Genomic DNA, 21,246 nt, shown 5'->3' with positions numbered 1-21,246 from the left:
CTAAATGTATAACAATCACAATATAAAAGACCAAAATAAAAAAAATCCAGACTGCAACCAGTCTTATTATTATTGTTGACCTTTGCGTGGTTACTGCATTCTGAATTTTTGTCCAGCCAGTGCAGTTATAATTTCTAGCCAGTATATAAACACCCAGCTCTCCAGTGCCATTCCAAACTTGGGTTAGTGGGAAGGTTAAGTCAGGAAGGGCATCTGGCTAAAACATTGTGCCAAACAAATCATGAGAGTTACTCGCCGTGGCGACCGCTGATGAGAGGAGCTGAAGGTCAACTACTGCGTACTTCTGTGTTGTTGTTGCTGTGGAAGTGCATTTTGGATGCACACAGTTTATGCCATTTACTCAATAAATGTAAACTATCGGGGCTGCTCACCAGAAAATCCATGTTGCATTAACACTCATTTCCTAACTAATTAACTGATATAGTCACTAGTCTGCATTGGAAACGTCATTGTAAAATCCAGCCTTCATGTCTTTGTAGTAGCACCTGCGTGTCAATTTTATTCTAACTGTGCTTTTTCCCCGTCGTGCAGTTTGTGTATTCAGGTAATAACCCAGTCATCAAACAAACTCAACCATGGTTCAGTTGAAGTGACCTTGATCCAAACCCTCTGGAATATTGGGGGAAAAAATCAAGGTTGACCCAACAGTAGCTCTGCATGCAATGTGGCTAAACACGTGCGACTGTTGATCTACCCAGCATGCTCTTTTTTCCAGTGCAATTAGAATCTTAATTTGTTTACGCCACTCAGATTATAATGCAGCCTGCAAGAATTTTTTCACCTACTTTTCACTAGCTACAGGCTCTGACAACTAGGAGACGCAGGTGTGTGTAATTACATCAGCAAAAATGGCCTGAACGTGGTCCGCCTGCCTCAGAGTGAACCCTCTATCCAGACCTGCATTGTAGACAACAAAGGAGGCAAAGTCTTATTGATGATGCCTTTGATGCCGCAGTCTTTTATGAGGATATGTTCCTAGCTGTGGAATAATTTGCTGGCCTCTTGTTAGTCTCTAGAACAATGACATGCGCATCCATGTATGAACACACACGATACCTGTTATATACTGGAAGGCATTGGCGCCCATTCTTTTTTTTTTGCCTTGTGAGCTACTTTTCAAAAGACCAACTTAAAAGGAATATGACGAATAATTTACAACCATGTATTGCTGAGAATTCACTGCATTTTTCAGACTATAAGTCTTAGGGGGTTTTTTTTCATTGCTTGGCCGGGGGTATGACTTAGTCATGTAAAAAAAAATTAGAACACCCCATCAAATAGTCACTTCTTAATTAAGAAATGTTCACATATCAATGTCTGGTTTTGGTTTTCTTTATCTCTGAAAATTGCAACAAAACAAAACAACAAAAATTAAGATTGATTTATTCAATAAACCAAATATATCAACAAAAATTAGGAAAAAGTTAGGACACCCTATCACCTAATAGCTAGTGTAACCCCATTTGGCTGAAATAACTTCAGTGAGATGCTTTTTGTAGCCATCTACCAGTCTTTGACATCGGTCTGAAGAAAGTTTACCCCACTCCTGAACGCAGAATACTTTCAGTTGTGAGATGTTTGAGGGGTACAGCCCGTTACAAGTCATCCCACAACATTTCAATTGGATTAAGATCTGGGTTTTGACTCGGCCATTACAGGACTCTCCATTTCTTCTTTTTCAGCCAGTTTTAGATGGATTTACTGGTATGTTTTGGGTCATAGTCATGTTGCAGGGTCCAGTTTTGCTTCACCTTTAATTTTTTCAAAGATGATCTTGCCTATTCTTCAAGCACCCTCTGATACACAATAGAATTCATGGTGGATTCTGTGATCGTGAGCTGTCCAGGTCCTACAGCAGCAAAGCATCCCCAAATCATAACACTTCCAACTCCTTGCTTCACAGTTGGTATGAGGTTGTTTTCCTTGAAGGCTGTATTGGGTTTACGCCAAACATGTCCTCTGTTCTGGTGTCCAAATAATTCAATTTTAGATTCATCTGTCCAAAGAACATTATTCCAGAAGTCCGTGTATTTGTCTACATTCACTCTGGCAAACTTCAGTCTGGCCTACATATTCTTCGTGGAGAGCAAAGGTTTCCTCCTTGCACACATCCCATGAAGGTTAAACTTGTGAAGTCTCTTGGTAATTTTTGAGGATGCACTTTCACATCAACATTAGCAAGATCCTGTTGTAGGTCCCGTGATGACATTTGAGGGTTTTTGGAGACTTCTTTTAGCATCTTGCGGTCTGCTATCGGGGTGAAGATGCTTGGACGGCCAGACCTGGGCATGTTGGGAGATGTTTTGAATATCCTCCACTTGTAGACTATTTTCCAGACAGTGGAATGACTGATTTTATATTCTTTTGAGAGCTTTGAAAACCCTTACCATACTCAAAAGCGTCTACAATCTTCTATCTGAAGGCCTCAGACAGCTCCTTTGATCACACCATGGTGTTTTCTCTCACTTCAACAGTCAGGGGCACACCAAACTAAATGTGAGGTTTAAATAAGGCAAGTTTCTTCAAAACACTGGCTAATGATGTTCTAATCATGTGCACCTGATGTGATACATCTGCGTGTGATTTTAGCCATTTTAAGTATGATTGAATGTGAGGGTGTCCTAATTTATTCCTCAACAGAAATTGCATTTGTTTAAAAATACATTTTACAGAGGTACTAAAAAAATGTTTTAATTGTTTAGTTCTATTACTTGAATCTCTCAAGATTGTTAAAAATGATATTAAATATCCTATATGACCAAATACAGTAAGTTAGAAAACACACTGGCTTCAATTGGGTGTCCTAATTTTTTCACATGACTGTATATTCTGGAGCAATTTATGTGTGAAATTGTTAACGCATTGCTAAATATATACTGTATATATATATATATAAATATATATATATGTTATTTTCAAAGTAAACCGCAAGAGGGCACTCTGGGCCTTGTTTCAACTTTGACGGTAACAAAAAGGCACAAAAAAGAAAATCATTTTCTCCAGATTACAAGCTGCAAGTAGTGAAATATGGAGCCAAATACGGTAATCGAGCAGCTGAAACAAAGTTTGGAGTTAGTGAGAAACATGTAAGGGACTGGCAAAATGCAGAGGTTATTCTTACTGATATGAAGAAAACAAAAATGCTAATCGCTAATGGAGTGACATTGATGGTTAACTTGTTAGCATGTTATTTATGTTATAGTTACTTATCTGAATAACACTTAATAGCTATGTTATGTTAACATACCGGTCACTTCATGAGTTCGTTGTTTGTGCCATGTAACATTAGCATACCGTAAACTTATTCATGCAGCTGTTCTCTATTCTATTTATATTTCAAAATTGCCTTTCAAGATGGTGTTTGTTCTTGGTGCTGGATTTTATCAAATAAATGTCCCCCAAAAATGTAACTTATACTCCGGTGCGACATGTTTTTTTTTTTTTTTTTCTTCAATGCGCATTATTTGGCTGGTGCGACTTACACTCGTGTTATTTTTAGTCTGAAAAATACGGATTGGATTATATCAAATTTTTAAAATATATAATGGCTGCATGTAGCATTAAGGTTGATTTATGCACCTGCGTTGCGGTGAGGGCGGACTGCGGCGTTAATGCAGACCCTATTTACGACCCTACGCCGTAGCCTGACGTGCACCTCCCAAAAATCCTGACTACGCATCACATCGCGCATGACGTGAACATCACAGAACTATGATTGGTCTGCTCAGAACGTTTTTTCCATTTCAGCACAACAACACCGCTGTTTTCAAACACTCGCAAACTTCAATCTTCACCATTTGTATCAACAACATTTGTTGTTCAATATTGATTAGCTGCAGTTGCAAATACAAATGTTCCATCTCCATTGCCATTGCTGTCAATGACCGGAGGAAAACTAAAGGAATTCAACAAGAGTCCCCCAAAACTGTGCAAAGACAAAGCCACACCCCTCTAGTGGCATGGCAGTGAATTACAGAGCGCATTCCCTTGACACAGAGCTTCAAATGCTCAATGACGGCGTAGGGTCTACGCAGTCGCTCTGCCGTCAACAGAACGCAGAAGCATAAATCAGGCATTATACTGTACTTTTAAAGATAAGAATACGCCTGTCTTTTGTACTTAGTTGCTAAATATACCTTTATCTTCTTTGCATGTACAACTATAAACAGAAATATACTCTTAGATGGCTAAATTGTAATTATCTGGAGACTACATCAAAGAGTGAAGTGCACCTTGGATTGAGATACACCAATGACGTATAGGCCTTAGTTTAAGGGGGGGAATTGTCCAGCTGACCATCACAGCCTGAATCAGTCATGGGATCCAATCATGTTGTGCTCAGCCTTTGGCAAAGACGCTCCAATCAGGGATGAATAATGACGAGGTGTGGTAGCATGCAGGGATCCCATCTTTCTAATTAGTCTTCCATTAACTTTTTCAACCTTGATGGTTGCTGGAAGCAGCGCACATGCCTAGATACAGACATACTACATGTGTAGTGATCGTTCTTGAGAACCTTAAATCTGAAGTGTATTAGTTAGTAGGATTTTAAGCTTCATTACTCTTTACATCAGGAGCCTCAAACTAAATTTTCCGGGCTTGAAATAGAGTGTGGGTGAGTCTGGCTCTATCAAGGATTCCCCAAAAAGGCACTAATGTTGCTAATTCAGTTGGACTAAATTGTTGGTAAAATATGCGTTATGCCATGTTAGGCTATAGGAGGTTTAAAAAATGAAAAATAAATGAAGGATAAAAAAATTTTTAAGGGCAAGCCATACTTAAAAACTAAATGTGTACTAGTATATATATGTGTGTGTATGTATGTATATATATATATATATTTTTTTTTTTTTTTTTTTTTAACTACACAAATAATAAGTTTTTAACCATTTAAAATGCCTTTCCGCCTTTTTTATTTTGCATATTCCCCCCCCCAAAAAATATATTTATTGTATTAAATATTATTTTAATGTACTTATGTATTCCACCAATGCTTTTTGATGTATATTTGTTAACTCATTGGCTGCTATTGAAGGCAATGACTGGCATGGTTATGTTGTTTAAAATTATCTACACATTTTGTATTGCCCATGGCAGAATACTCGCAGCTCACAGTAATACCAAACTTTGTCAAGTAGGGGACTGTTTTCTATTGACCAGCGGCCCTCAGTTGGCCCCCTTGCCAGAGGTTTGAGACCTCTGCTCTACATTTTAATACTACACATAAAATTTACAATCATCAGTCTTTTGAATATCTTTATTCTATCTATATTCTGATGCCAATAATATGATCACGTATAAAAAAATTAGGGAAATATCTGCTTCAGATATTTAAAAAAAAAAAAAAAAAAAAGGCTAAATTGTACTTGCTGTGGTGACATGGATTGGAAAATATGACTAGTATTGTGTAAGTTGCTACATTTGACATGAGATGTATACATCAGTGTCTACCATCAATTATAAAATGTGTCTACACTAATGCATTCCAAAACGCCAATCAGTTTTTGCCTAAATTGCTTGGGCTTTCATATTTCATCCAGATACGTCATCTCAAAAACTATAGCCAGTTGACACTTTTACCCTTTTTTCTTTTTTAGTGACCCAGGTTTAGTAAAGTCGCACGACTTTTACCTAGCAAGCATTTTGACTGTAGACGAGTGAGTAACTTTTTAATCTTTTTTAATTCACCTTGATACACTCATTGGCTGCCACTGACAACTCATGTTGGGAATAACGCCGTTATAAATAACCGTTACATAATGGCATTATTTTTTTCAGTAACCGGGTAATCTAACTAATTTTTTTTCTGCCGTTACCGTTACTGACGGTCAAAAGTGGTGCGTTACTTACTCTGAATAAATTGAAGAAACTACCAGCCGTAGCTAGTCTACTCTGCTCTGTTTATTTGTCATCCAAGACTTGGGGTGCGTTCAGGTTCGAGAATAGCGCACGTGTTTTGTTTTGTTTTGTGCTTTTTCATAGCAAGGATATACCACACAGGACGTGCTGGCAATCTGTTTCTTTAATAGCACATATAACTTCAACATTAACACAAACGTACGGCTCTCGGCAGGCCGTGTCTCTAACTCACTCCCACATCATGTGAGCAAAACAATATTGGCGCCGTGTGCACTTTAGGGTGCCTCGAATAATTCTGTATCAGAATATTACAGCACGTACTTCTTATGACTCCAGGCTGTTTGTCCCTGCTCATTCAATTAGACAATGCTTTCCAAAGCTTGCTAACGTTTCTGTGTTTGCTTCATCTGAATGCTAGCCTCGTTCCCATCCCCCACTGTCAGCCAGCAAGAATGCTGCTTCCATCTTGATGACGGCAGACGATTTAAGGGTGACGGGAGGAGTAGGGGGACGAGGCTAACTGAATGCACCACCTGGATAGATGTGATGGAAGTGATTGTGATTGGCTGAGGGTTAGATTCATGTGTCATGGTAAGCCAATCAGAGCCGGTGTTTTCACACACAAACGGGAACAGCGCGTGCGGCAAACACACAGACGCAAAACACATGCAGAGGGATATGATGGCAGAGCATTCAGAGAAAAAAGTGTCCTTTACGAGGTAGAGATATAAACACTATTTCAAGTCAAAATACCTTAAGTACAGTAGGCTATGTCTACTTGACCAGTTGTCTCAGGTTGTGAGAGTTAGATTTTATTGATTAAACTGACTTTATATTGTTTACTGCTGATTGTTATTTTATTATATTGTTTACTGTTAAGTTTTCTTGCACTTAAAGTGTAGGATAAATCTGTTGCTGGTGAGGTGCAATAAAAACACAACTACCTGTCTGTTCCTCTCTATTCAACTGACTCGAACACTGCTCAGAAAAATTCAAATTCTTTGACATACAACAACTTCTTTTTAAAGTAACGGAAATAATTACTTTCCCTGGTGACTAGTTACTTTTACTATAGAGTAATTCAGTTACTAACTCACTTTTTTGAAGAAGTAGTGAGTAACTATAACTAATTACTTTTTTAAAGTAACGTGCCCAACACTGCTCACGACGGTAGACATTTATTTATTTATTTATTTATTTATTTATTTATTTTCCCTTCAGGCATGATTAATCCAAACAAACATACAGCATTTATATGTGTTTACAATTAATTCAACCCAAAAAGAAAAGGGCAGACGGGAGAAGCCGAAGCTTATTGAAACCCGCCCCCAGTATACCATATAGGATGCAGAAAGTATCGGATAACAATTTTTGACATTCAGATTTCGTCGTGATTACAAGTTTGGTTTTTTTTTTTTTTTTTTTTTTTTTTTTTTTAAATAACCATCCCCTCTGATTGTTCATTTTCCCAATAGTCCATTTTTGATCATGGCAATGTGCTCGTTATGTTGATTAGATCCAGTAGATTAGTTCATAATTCAGTGCTTAGTTTATTCTGTTGATCCGATCTAAAAGATAGGGAATCGCTGCGGACCGATGGCAGGCCGTGTCCGCCACCCCCCTTTCGTCGACTTAATCCTCGTCGCAGTTTTCATTCCTTGCTGCCTCCCGACGAACATTCATCTCAAGGTTGCGCAGCATCGTAGTAAGTTTCATCGCCATTCCGGTTGTGGACTCAGGGCCTGGGGAACTGGCGTCGCTAGGTCCTTCTGACCACCTCATAAGGACCGTCCCAGCGTTCACTGTCCCACATGGCACAATCTCTAAGCCCCTGCAGAAGACTAGCAGCCAGCAGCGCACCAAAAAAAAAAAAACATCCTCGATATCGTTCCATCTACCCCAGCTATCCTCCACATATCCAGACTTTAAGGTGTTTTCTCATCCAATCTTGTGGCTCTTTTCTTCCTTCCACTGTGAAATGAAATAAGTTTGCCACTAGTAGACAGCCAGTCCATTTGAACCAGGGGGGCTGGCAATGAATGAACCTTTGGTCTCTCGCTGCCAGCCCTTCCAGTTCACTCTCAATGGCAGCCAATGAGGTGTTTGATTTGAAACAATATTGCTAGTGATGAGAACACACGACATTTCTACAGTGTAGTGGTACCGCTACATACGAATTGAACACATTCCAGGACCTGGTTTTTAAGTCAAAAGAATACATTATAATTCAATTAATTTGTTCCACAGGCCAAAAAAAGGCGCTAAATCCTGCATAAATACTGCAGGAGCAATCACAAATAGCAATTGCACATACAGTAGCAAAACAAATATATTATGAATACAAATCAGAATAATAATGACACAATAATGTAACAAATCGGGTTGTAATGTGGCGGTTTTTTGCATGCTGTTCCTGAACAGAGTGATGAGAGAGTGAGAGAGGTGTGGAAGCTTGGGAAGTTTTTACCTTTCTCTTTCCATATTCTGTTGTTGTTGGCGTCGGCTACAGCGGAGAGTATCTGTGTTATGTTGATTAAAAACCTGACGAAGCTGGCGACTTCCTTGCTGATGTTACAGTAATAATAATTGTCACCTTAAAGGGGAAATGTGAACTAAGGTTGGCCAAACATGTTTTTGAATAATATAAATGGCTAAACAATTATAAGCATATTTTCATTATTTTTTTTCACGCAACCCTTCCAGATTCTTTGTTTAACCCATAGCAACGCCCTTGACAACGAAAATGCTTTTCTTCTGCAATCTTCGGAAATCTTCGGAAATTACGTCACACCGGGAAGTGCGAGGGAAGTCCGCCTTAGAACAGTATTGTTTGTTGCATTGCTTCTCGGTAAGATGCCACAGCAGTGTGTGGCGATGTTTTGTTCTCACTCAAACGAAAAGTTGTATGAGTGGCCAAAGGATAGCAGGGCACGTAAATGGACATCTTTCGTTCGCACGAAGCGAATGAATTTCATGCCATCATCGAGTAGTGTTCTCTGCTGCAAACACTTCGAAGATGCCTGCTTCCTTAACCGGTCTGCTTATGATCAAGGATTTGCCAAAAAGTAAGTGTGATTTTTGGATAGATGACTGATGACTTTGTCAAAGCAGAGCTGGCAACTGTTGTGGAATGAACAGTATAAGCTAGCGACGTTAGCCGAGGCTATCCCCGATCATAGTTGTTGTTGCGTTCGTTTAAAAATTGTGCGTCATCTACGATCTTGTCCGAAAGGGTTAATCCACTGTCAATCGGGAAAGGAGTGTGGATGTGCACATAAGCGGGTCGGCGTCGCGGTAATCCATCGGCGACTGTGATACAGTGGATATTATTAAGTTGTAATACGGGAGTTCACCAGTAGAGTGTACACATGTCATTTAGATGTGTTATTGTTTGTGCCTTACTCCTTCACTAAAAGAGAGAAACGTTGTTGTTCAGAGTCACTTGGCAAGACGTTGAGTAAAGTTGTAAAAGCCAATAAAGGTGTCGTGTGGGTCACTCGGTCAAGATATAACAACGACTCATCTCCTTCTTTCCCCCCAACGTTTTTATATTATTATTTTATATGCACGAGAGCTGCCGGATCTGCCAAAATGAACATGAAGTCTGATTATTATTTTTTTTAACAATGTCATCAGATAGACAAAAACATAAAATTATGTGCAAATGCCTGCATCTTCAAATCATGAAAACAATAACAGCCTATATCTTATCAATGTTGTAATCTCGATGGGTCTTGTATTCATTCCATGTCAGGAAGTCTAGGCACATTGTTTGCATCCTGATTAGTGTCTGGCTAATAACATAAAATTCCAATCTCCTCTTCTTCCTCCAACTCTTCAAAAACTTGGATCTCCTCCCTTGTGCTTGATCTATCGCTTATACCGCTGTTTGAATCATTGTTTGAAGGGCTTTGTATGGCGGCCGTATGTATGGAGGTGCCATCGCGTTCCCGGTGTGATGTATCACTTCCGGGTTCGTTCCCTTTCAGGCTCGAACTTCGGAAACACGATTATTTTGTCAAATATACAACATATAAATTATTTTTTCATGCTTTATTTGTTGGACAATGTTTAATTACTTTACTTGTGACCCTATTTGGCATGTGAAGAAATTACTTCACATTACTGCTTTAACCCAACGGTCCCCAAACTACAGCCCACGGGCCGGATGCGGCCCGCCTCCACATTTGGTCCGGCCCCCTGAACAATACGAGAGAGCATTTAGAATTTTTTTTTTTCTCAATAGTGTTATTTATTTCCTGGCCTTTTTCTGTGAATAACTCAGAGAGGGTTATTATCTATTTAATTAATAGTGTTATTATATTATATTATATTATATTATATTATATTATATTATATTATATTATATTATATTATATTATATTATATTATATCATATCATATCATATCATATATCATATCATATATCATATCATATATCATATCATATATCATATCATATATCATATCATATCATATATCATATCATATCATATCATATCATATCATATCATATCATATCATATCATATCATATCATATTATATTTACTTTTGTTCCGTGAAGAATCCAGAAATGGTTATTTGATTGTGGCTTTCTGAAAAACAATAATTTTTTAACATTTAGGCACGCCTGCAATCGTCACACTTTTTCTGTTACAAACTGACCCCGGCCCCTCATCAGAGAAGGGAAAAGTTATGTGGCCCTCACAGGAAAAGGTTTGGGGACCCCTGCCTTAAACTATGAAGAGGTCTGAGGAGGACCGTCGATAATGTAGACATATTCCGAGCCAGTTCACTGACGCGCACAGCTTGCTCATATTTTTTTATCATTTCCATCTATGACGAGTCAAATTTTACATCGGATGTCCAAAAGATCGTATGTTGAGGTGTTCGTCTGTTGAGTTACCACTGTATATGATTAAATTTGATCTTGGATTAATTGTAATGTGACATTTTTTTCCCCACTGGTTGTGTTTTGTCATCCCTCACCTCCTTTTCCCGCATGTGCCAGTGGGTCCAGCCTGATGAAAATGAACTGAATGAACAGGTTAAGTAACAGAACATCTTGTTCCATGCAGTGCACAATGGCTCATGAGAACCCTTTCTTTGTGTTTCACTGCGGAGATAGAATTATGATTCGTTTCACAGTGGGCCATTGCTTTCAGGATTAAGCTCCATAAAAGACGAATGAAATTACTGGGGCGCTGCTCTCCTACAGAATAATATACAACACAATGTCATATGCAGTATTGTGGCATGTTGTCACTTTTCACACATACTATTGTTGTCGATGTGTTCACAATTTGAAAAGCTCTTTCCCTAATTATTTGATGAGAGTTTGAGATTTTATGAACACATGTCCACTGAAGCTCTCTAAATATAAAATATCCACATCCTGAAGTAACCCCTAACATTTACAACAAGGCCTCGGCGGGGGAACTATTTATAAATCTGTGTCTGTATGGAAACCAGGATGGGGTCTCTTTTGAATTTGATCCCTGTGTTGGATCGAGAATGGGACAAAAGCTTGTGAGGTACAGTTTTCCCCCGCCACAAATAACAATAATATCTTTTTCATTTGCTACCACAGTGGTTTTGCTGGTGTCCTCACATTTACAAATGTAAATGTTTGGTGCCCCCCCCCCCCCCCCCAAACTCTCTACCGCCACTGTAAATAGTATCATTTATCTATAAAATTATTACTATAAGTTGTACACATCTGCATCACATTGTGTCCTTTTTTATATTAAAGAGAAAAAATTTGTATAGATGAACTTATAATAAAGCGCTGTATACTTTTATTAACATTGTTTTATTTGTAACAGGAAAGACTTAAAGCGCATCAATTTGACTGATTAAATAAAAAATAAATTTTTAAAAATTGGTATCCAAACTGTAAAAATACACTCAAGGTAGATTTTTGATCAATCGATTCTAAAAAATAAAATTTAATAAACTCATTAAATAATAATAAATTCAAACTAATTAGCAACATTAACTCATGAGGCAAACAATTTGACCGAAAAAACAAAAATTAAGAGAAGGAAAACGGCCCCCAGCCTCTGTCATAAAATCAATAACGTCTGGCCCGCACACAGACTTAATAAATTGGTCAGCAGTTCTGCTACCAGCTTACACACTAAATGCTGCTCCTCATTTACCCACTAAAAGGCGGCAGCACTCTAAGCAACATTACCCCGTGTGACCCTTTACTCCCAATATTCTAAGATGGCGACAATCAACAACAACAACAACAAAAAAAGAAAGAAAGTTGACTGCGACGGCCGACGCTTCAAGGATAGGTGGAAATTGGACTATTTCTTCACTAAAATACACAACAACTGTGTCTGCCTCCTTTGCAAAGAGACTGTCGTTGTTTTTAAAAAGTTCAATGTGAGGCGATATTACCAAACAAGACACGCTGACATGTACAAGATTACAGGGAAGATACTAAGCTAGAAATTGCTGCTGTCTGCTGCAAATTTTTAGACACAGTAAATAGACTGGTCTTTCCTCATCTCCCACAGTCATATTTCCTCGCCTTAGCCTACTGCACTTTCCTGTGTGCTCATGTTTGGTTCAAAAATACTGCGTACACCCTGAAAATGAGAGCCCCACTGCCACCCACTGGGTGGTATTTGTGTAACGGGTACACGCAGGTCCGCATGTGTGAGCGGTGCATGGAAAACCTTCCCTCCGATGCCTTCATGTGGGTGCGCTGGCGGCTATATTAACAAATATTTCCAAGAGATGTGGATGGCTTCGACATTTTATTGTCTGCACAACACACGCTAGGAGTGGGAACCTCTTGGTTACCTAACGACATTATACAATCTGCGATACAAAGCTCACGATAACGATGATCTGACGATATGGCTATACAACGATTATCGATACACTGGTTAGGAAATCATTCTAGGATATTCTACAAACAACTAATAATCAGAAAAACAAGTTTCTGCTGTGAATTGGAATGAGTACATCACTAGTAGACGTCCAATCCATTTGAAGTGGGAGGGTGGCTGCCTTCCCTCCCACTTGAAACGGATTGAACGTCTGTGGCCGTCAGTGGCAGCCATTGCCAGGCGATGAGGTAATTTTGGGCCATTTAAGGTCATTGATCTATTGATGTTCATCTACATCCTGTTGATTTGGGGTATTTTATGGGTCACTTCCTGTTTATTTTGAGTTACAGAACAGGAAGTGACCTGGGAATCACCTAAATGAATAGGCAGTGACTCAAGCTCAACAGGAAATGACCTGTAAATGCCCTAAAATGAACCGCAAGTGACCTGTAAATGCCCTGAAAATTGAATGACTGTGAATGCTCTGGTTTCGAATGAACGAACGTTCCCAGTCTAAATGGATTGGGCGTCGTGCACCGTCAATGCAGCCTTAGAGTTAACTGAGACACTATTATGGTGGAAGATTTTGGTAGCAACTTGTTGGTTCCTTTTTATTTTTTTCAACATTGACACCTTTTTAAACGTTATCTCGATTCTTGGCAGGAGCATATCGATAACATTTTGGGATACAAAGTATCACGGTATATCACCATTTTGATATTTTGTCACACCCCTAACACACGCACACAATGCGAGTTGGTCAGGGTCACGGCCTTGCCACAACGTGCTTTACTGATGGCAAAATGTAAGTGGCATTAACAAATAATAAACAATAATTGTACCTGCATAACACACGCACACGATGCGAGCTGGTCAGTCTCACGGCCTCGCCACAATGTGCTAAAGAACAATTAAAATGGTTAGGTCCGTAGCGCTAAGCTAATAGCAATTTAGCAATGCTATCCAACTCACCTTTGTTGATGACAAAATGTAACTTGCGCCATCTGCGACACGCCCAGCTATTTATAGTCATGGCATGAGTCGGGGGCGCTATTGTGCCTTCTAATGTGAACAAGTGGAATCACACAAATCCATAATAACTCTGTTACATTTGCAATTACACTTAATTCTAGTTTGGCAAAAAAGTATGTTCCCCAAGGTCACATGCACCACCCCCGGCATTGCTCTGCTTCCCCTGGGGGAGGAACGCTCTAATATTTTAGAAGTACTGGTTTTAAGTGCATTTTAAGGGGGGGGTTCCTGTTGGCCGAAAAGTGTCATTGCATGTAATTGACTTTCCTATATAAATATAAAAGTCGTAAAGCAATAAAACTGCAACAAAAATAAATGAAATGAACAAAAAAACATATTTTATAATGGGTCAAAATTATTTTTCGAGCACCTTAGACCATGGGTGTCCAAACCTGTCCGCAAGGACCACTGTGGGTCCTGGTTTTTGTTCTTACCAATCGAGCACAGACAGTTTAACCAATGAAGTTTGTGCTAAAACAAGCAGCACCTGACTGCAATCAACTGATTACACTTGTGAGACACCAGATTGGTGAAAAGATGTCATCTTGTTTTGTAGGAATGAAATCCAGCACCCATTGTGGCCCTATGTGGAATAGTTTGGACACCACTGCCTTAGACAGTCATTTGATTGTTTTTGTTTGTTTGTTTTATTTGATAGTCATTTGTATAATAATTATTATTATTATTATTTGTTTTTCATATAATTTAAATGTATATATTAGAGAAAAAAATGTCAAATGTCGTAATCATAATATTGTCCAAACACAAAAAGGATTGCTTCAATCAAAGAAAACTTTTTAAATGAAAAATTAAGTGTTCAAATGCAAATTTTTCAATCTTCACTATTTTTTCGCATTCAAAAACTTTTTTCTATGATTAAAATTGTTCTTTTTTTTTTTTTTTTTTTTTTTTATTGAAGTGATTTTTCTTTTTGAAAATCAATATTTTTTCAAGCAACTTATTTTTTGATTGAATAATAAAGAGAAAAATGTCCCAGCCAAAATGTGGCCCAAACGCAAACCAACATTACTTCAATCAAAAAGTTGCTTCAATCTAAAAAAAAAAAAATTGACTTCAATCAAAATTAAAAAAAAAAAAAAAAAAAAAAAAAAAAAAAAAAAAAATTCAAGAAAAATAGCTTTCACATGCATTTTTTTTTTTTAGTTTTTTTTTTTGCATTCAAACATTTTCTTTTTATTGAAGCGACTTTTTGGTTGAAAATATATATTTTGATTGAAGCAACTTTTTTTTGATTGAATAATAAAGACACAAATCTACCTCCTTATTGCTCCACCCAGTGGAAACAATTTTTGACTGGGGTAACTACATTGGCACGAAACCGGCGGGCGTACCAAATTCAATGGATGACAATCTTGGCAAAAAGTATTGCCTAAGCAGCCTGATTTAGAATTCCCCTCAAGAATGATGGGAAACAAAAAACGCTCATTGTAATCTTATAATGCTTTGGTCAAACTATCCCACATTCTGTAACTGTCAATGATACCGATGATGATGACAATGACAATAAATTTCATTCATTCATTCATTCATTCATTATTATAAATATTCTTGTAAGTTAATTTTATTGCTGACACTGAGTTTCGGGGTCATCAACATGTTGTGCCCCCCCTGCCCCAAAAGTCAAACTCCGCCTATGGTACTGGTTTAGGTTGACAAAGAAACAACTGTTAGAACCATGTACCATTGTCTTGCTTTCCCCTGACTTGTTATCGGCAATAATGTGGGACAGTGTCCAGTCAGCAGTTTATTGGACCGACTTTATAGCTCTATTGTATCCGTATATCTGTGTCAATACATTGTTCTTTTTATTTGACACATTGCAAACTGAAAAGACAAAGTTGAATCAAATTATGTAACTTTTTCAGTGTTCACGCTGGTGCATCTTTTTTTTTTAAAAGATATTATCAATGTAATTATGACTTTATGAGCCCCACCTGTGAAATAAAAACATGTATTTGCCATTTTAATTTTGGAAATTGCATGCTCAGTGAAAGCATTCAAAATTGCTTGTTCTTTTTGTAGTCTTGAAAGATATTGCTCTGCTCTAACACGCACCTATTTGGTAATGCTAATTCTGGTTATGTGCTCGACTATTTGCTAAAAGTGCTCTCTAATGGCTAATTCAGGTGGTCTCAATAGGGATGGTACCTAATCAGACTCCTGAACAAAGCTGATTGTGTCTTGGTAATGCACAAAGTTATATCCAAATATCCAATATCCAAAATGTTCCGCTTGGTTACGCTGTTATTGAACGTGCTGAGTTTACTTTTCAACTAATTGTTTTTTTCTTCCTCTTTCTGTGCAGATTACACGAGTCATTTTCTGCGTCTTCCTAGAAACAGACTTTACCATCTACAAGAAAAAAATGTCCATAATTTTTGAAGGTATGTGTCTTCGCTGTAAACTTTTCATTTTCAATGCAGTAATAGCTACTGATAATCCTTGGATATTGCACTTCAATTCTTTGTGAGAAAAACATCTGTTACTTTCTACTCCCATTCTATTTTATGGCTCTCTCTAAGCAACCTCCATCCTGGGTAGCGGCATTATTTCTTGGCGAGGGCAGAAGGCGTAACAAGTTCTGATGGGGGCTCCATAGAGGATTGTGTTGAATAGCTTGGGAGCCACTCAGCTGAGGCTGTCTGGCTTTACCAGCCTTGCATTACCTCCCATTTACCTTACTTTTCACCCCCCCCCCACCTCCCCAACGGAATAGCGGCTCTCAGGTCTTCGTCTCGCTTCTCCCAGATGGAGAGTGTTTTGTTCCCCGTGTGCGCCCATCATCTGTCCCGCTCGCCTTCCTGAAAGATTACATTCTGGGTAGAGACCTTAATTATATCGCCTGCCCTCGTGTACCCAGTCCCCGTCTCATCATATTAGTGCTGTGAGATGAGAATCTGGAGCTGTTGTTCTCCAGTTATCACTCGAGCCACTTACAAGAGCTGTCACTGGATAACTGCCCTACATTTTGCCGTAAGCGGCAATAGAGGAAAAACAAAACGGCTATCTGCGCTTGTCAAAGAGACAACATTTAAGATGCAATGGCAGTGTTGTGATATTGCGCTATGCTATAATATATTGTCTATTATATAATATACATATTTGCTAATGGTGCAATGCTCTTTGGTGTTATAGGCACATCTCCTGAAATTTTAACTGTTAAGGCTTTTTCACACTAGCGTCAGCCCGGGAGAAGTAAAACAAAAAGATAAGTTAAGATAGTCCCAAGCACCAATGCGTTTATTTTTCATTGTTGCACAAGAAAATAGCGACTTTTCCTATTTCAAGGAGTAGGAGGCATTATAATAGCTGTGTAAAGAGTTTTTCTAGTTTCGGTGAGAAGGTGAATTTTTTTTTTTTTTTAAATTTGTGAACTACGTTTCCACACAAACCCACATCGAGGTACCATTTAGCGTAGCAAAGAGAGAGGTATGAGAGTCATTTTTCGAGTGTCCCAGAGCTCGTGAAACTTCAAAACAGTATGAAGGTTTCGTCGGCCGTGATTTGTGTATATCTGTCTGCCGAAACAGCCTGATAGCACTGATATCCGTGATTTTCGGACTGTAAGGCGCACCTGACTATGAGCCGCCACCAGCCAAATTTGACACTAAAACGGCATTTGTTCATAGATAAGTTCTTTGCTGTCAACACTGTTTTCGTCCAATATGCCTCCTAGCATGCATTTCAGCACCACAGATGTAAATATCAATCAAAATTTGTGTTCTGTGCTAACTATTTCTTCAGTTACTGTTCCAGTTGTTTCAATAATTGCTAGCTACGGTATCTGGTAACACTTTATTTTACAGTGGAGCTACAAGTCTTTTATAAGACCACCATAATTATGACATGACACCAGTGTTGTTAATAACGGCGTTACAATATAATGGCGTTACTAACGGCGTTATTTTTTTCAGTAATGAGTAATCTAATTAATTACTTTTCTCATCTTGGCAACGCCGTTACCGTTACTGAGGCGGGAAAGGCGTGTGTTACTATGCGTTACTAAGTTGGTTGAATAAAAAAAAGTCTGAGAGAAACGGACTCACGGGGACGAGAGCAGAGCAGGAGTGGGGAAGACGCCGTTCCAACCGCGATGCTAGGTGGCTCCAATAATACCTGACTGCAGCCATAGCCGACAAACTACGCCCACATGACACGGTAGATATCATATTATAGAACTAGATGCTAATGACAGACACTGCTGCACTGCCAACATGTTTTAAGGACTACATGCGTTTGTAAACAGCCGCCATCTTAAAGCAGTAGACCTCTCAGGAAGGCCCTGATGTAGAGATCCTTCCTAGCGAACCTAAGTAATTTTTTAAAATCTAAAATGCTCCTAAATCGGCAAAATCTTAACTTAAATCTATCTTTAAATGATGAAACAGTTTTAAAACTTACACATGTTTAAAGTAGACAGAAGGCAACTAATGCAATAACGGGAGAAATTTTAACAACTTTAACGATTGATTCACAACTTTAAATGACTTCCACACATAGCAAAGGTTACTAGCTAGTTATCGCCATACCCTTGTGTCTAGTTAAGTGGAGGGTAAAGAATTGGGCTAGGGCCAATTGTCCCCCAAACACTTTAAGCTTCACATTGTGTGACCTGTGTTTTTTTTTTGGAGGAAAAAAAAAATATCACTAGTTACTTTGCCAAGTAACTAATTACTCTTACATTCAGGTAACTGAGTTACTAACGCAATTACTTTTTGGGAGAAGTAATTTGTAACTGTAATTAATTACTTTTTTAAAGTAAAATTAACAACACTGCATGGCACTAAATGCGTTAGTAGACAGCCGCCATCTTAAAGCAGTAGACTTTTTAGGACTGCTCTGTTGTAGAGAACCTTCCTAGCGAACCTAAGTAACTTTTTATCTAAAATACTTCTAAATCGGCAAAATCTTGACTTGAATCTATCTTTAAATGATGAAACAGTTTTAAAACTTTCATATGTCGAAAGTCGAGAGAAGGGAAGAAATGCAATAATGGGAGCAATTTTAACAACTTTTAACAGTTGATCCAGGGTAAAGGGTAAATTAGGGTAAAGAATTGGGCTCGGGCCAATTGTACCAAAAACCTTCACAAAAAACTTCACATAGTGTGGCCAATGTTTTTTTTTTTTTTTTTTTTTTGAGGGGAAAAAAAAAAAAAGTAATTATCACCAATTACTTTGCCAAGTAACTAATTACTCTTACATTCAGGTAATTGAGTTACTAACGCAATTACTTTTTGGGAGAAGTAATTTGTAACTATAATTAATTACTTTTTTTCAGTAAGATTAACAACACTGCATGACACTGCCATGAGCAATACTGAATGCATATGACGGATGTTATTTTGCGTCATCCGCCAAATTATCTAACTTTTGAATGGATTTAAAATATCCAAGCAGGACATAAATGGATTTAGTGACATAATTTGCTGGATGACACTTAATGACATCTGTCATATGCATTTATTAATGCCCATGATAGTGTCATGTCTTAAATACGACGGTCTTACGGCAGTCTTATGAAGCCGCTGTCAAATAAAGTGTTACCTATTAACCCAAATAAATCAACAAATTAGCCGCACTGGACTGTAAACCGCAGGAATCAAATGAGGGAAAAATTGTAGCGGCTTAGTCCGAAAATTACAGTAAGCACGCCTGCCTCTCTGCTATTGGACGCGTTGTTGACATCAGTATGGCGGCACTGTGAAACTAGAACAAGTCTCTATTTTGGGCCCCGCTCCTCTGCGAAATTTCACTTCAAGACTTTCCACTCCATCCTGAGAAGTCCCCTCCCACATACACAATGAATTGGTGACTTTTTACTTTTCATTTCATCAGCAGTAGGTATGCTGTGTTGCAGAAGTTCTGAAATAAATGATAAAAACCTGGCGAAGCTGGCGATTTTTTTAGGCGGTTACATTAATAATAATTGTCACCTTAACTTATAAAGACTGGTGAACAGAGGTCAGAGGAGGACCATCGAGATCGTAGACATGCTACGGAAGTATTGTCAAGCCAGTTCACGGACGGGCACAGCACGTTCATATTTTTCTATCATTTCCATCTTCATTTAAATCAGGGGTCTCCAAACCGGTCCTCAAGGGCCGCTGTGGGTCCTGGTTTTTGTTCCAACCGATCGAGTACAGACAGTTTAACCAATGACGTTTCTGCTAAAACAGGCAGCACCTGACTGCAATCAACTGATTACACTTGTAAGTACCAGATTGGTGCATAGGTGTTGTCTTGTTTTGTTGGAATGAAATCTTGCACCCACTGCAGCCCTATGTGGAATAGTTTGGAGACCAGTGATTTAAATGGTAAGCCTCACCTTTTTCCTTTTTTCACCACCTGCACTAACATTTTTGGAAACCATGTTGATCGCGAAGCTGTCCTAAATGGTCATATTTCAAGCATGTCGTCAGATGTAGAAAAAAATGGCGAGTCAAATTTTACGTCTTATCGAAAAGATTGTGTCGAAGCAATCGTATGTTGAGGTACCACTGTATTAAGGAAAAAAAAAAAAGTCTAAGTCATGAGGATTCAATAAGTAAACCGATGACGTGGAAATGAATCTGCTGTCAAGCTAATCTACTTTCCTGACACTTTCTTTCTGCACCGAAGCATTTCGGCCGATACCATTCTGATACCACTCTTTGCAACAAAAAAAAAAAAAAATATATATATATATATATATATATATATATATATGTATATATACATCATTCAAGAAAAGTTTAGGGCAAGTGCCTATTTTTGGTAAAAAAAAAAATATATATATATATATATATATATATATATATATATATATATATATATACACACACATATACTGTATATGTACGTATAAGGGATGCAACGATACAGTTAAGTCATGGTTCAGTACGATTTTGCATACAATTCAATACATTTAATGCTCTGAAACAGAAAATACAACTGTTATTATTATTTATTTTTTTTTATTTTTTTTTTTGATAACAAGCAAAAATAACAGTGCCATTGTATAAGCAAAAATAACAGTGCCATCCTATAAACAAGCATTTTAGTGCATAATATTTATGTGCTTACTTCTTACTGATCTGAAGAAATTTTGTATATAAGTGCTGAGAACAATCTTTACTGTTAGTAAAGTGGGGCACACTGTTGATTGCTGCAGCTCTCTGAGCAGCTATATTTACCATATAATTAAAACATCCTATTTGTGGTCCGAGTCCATCTGTAACATGTACTGAATTAGCTGTATTTGCAGCATTATCTGTAGTCACTGGTATGGATTGATTTGGCCTGCTTAACTTCCATTCAGTCATGGCGGTTTCTAATTCATCAATGTAGTGTATGGACTACACGTCGCTCTGGGCTCACGCAGCTAATGGCATGGGATCTAATGTAGTACATCTAGGTTGCTATTTGATGATATCTAGTGTGTGCGCACGAGAGTTGGCGTCGGATCTAACAAAGGACTTCTAGGCTG

The 21,246-nt window shown here is 38.1% G+C and overlaps 1 protein-coding gene across 5 annotated transcripts in view; it reads left to right on the top strand.

Annotated features, from left to right (window-relative positions):
* The window catches only part of macrod2 (mono-ADP ribosylhydrolase 2), a 724,457-nt gene that overhangs the window by 621,077 nt on the left and 82,134 nt on the right, over nucleotides 1-21,246 (top strand). For all 5 annotated transcript variants that reach the window (XM_057848773.1, XM_057848772.1, XM_057848771.1 and 2 more), the window contains exon 9: nucleotides 16,085-16,163. In XM_057848773.1, coding sequence (XP_057704756.1) covers nucleotides 16,085-16,163 — 79 coding nt within the window. The remainder of the gene's footprint in view (nucleotides 1-16,084; nucleotides 16,164-21,246) is intronic.

This window comes from Corythoichthys intestinalis, chromosome 10 (genome assembly GCF_030265065.1).
Source record: "Corythoichthys intestinalis isolate RoL2023-P3 chromosome 10, ASM3026506v1, whole genome shotgun sequence".
NCBI classification, from domain to species: domain Eukaryota; kingdom Metazoa; phylum Chordata; class Actinopteri; order Syngnathiformes; family Syngnathidae; genus Corythoichthys; species Corythoichthys intestinalis.
This window is presented reverse-complemented; position numbering and strand designations above follow the sequence as displayed.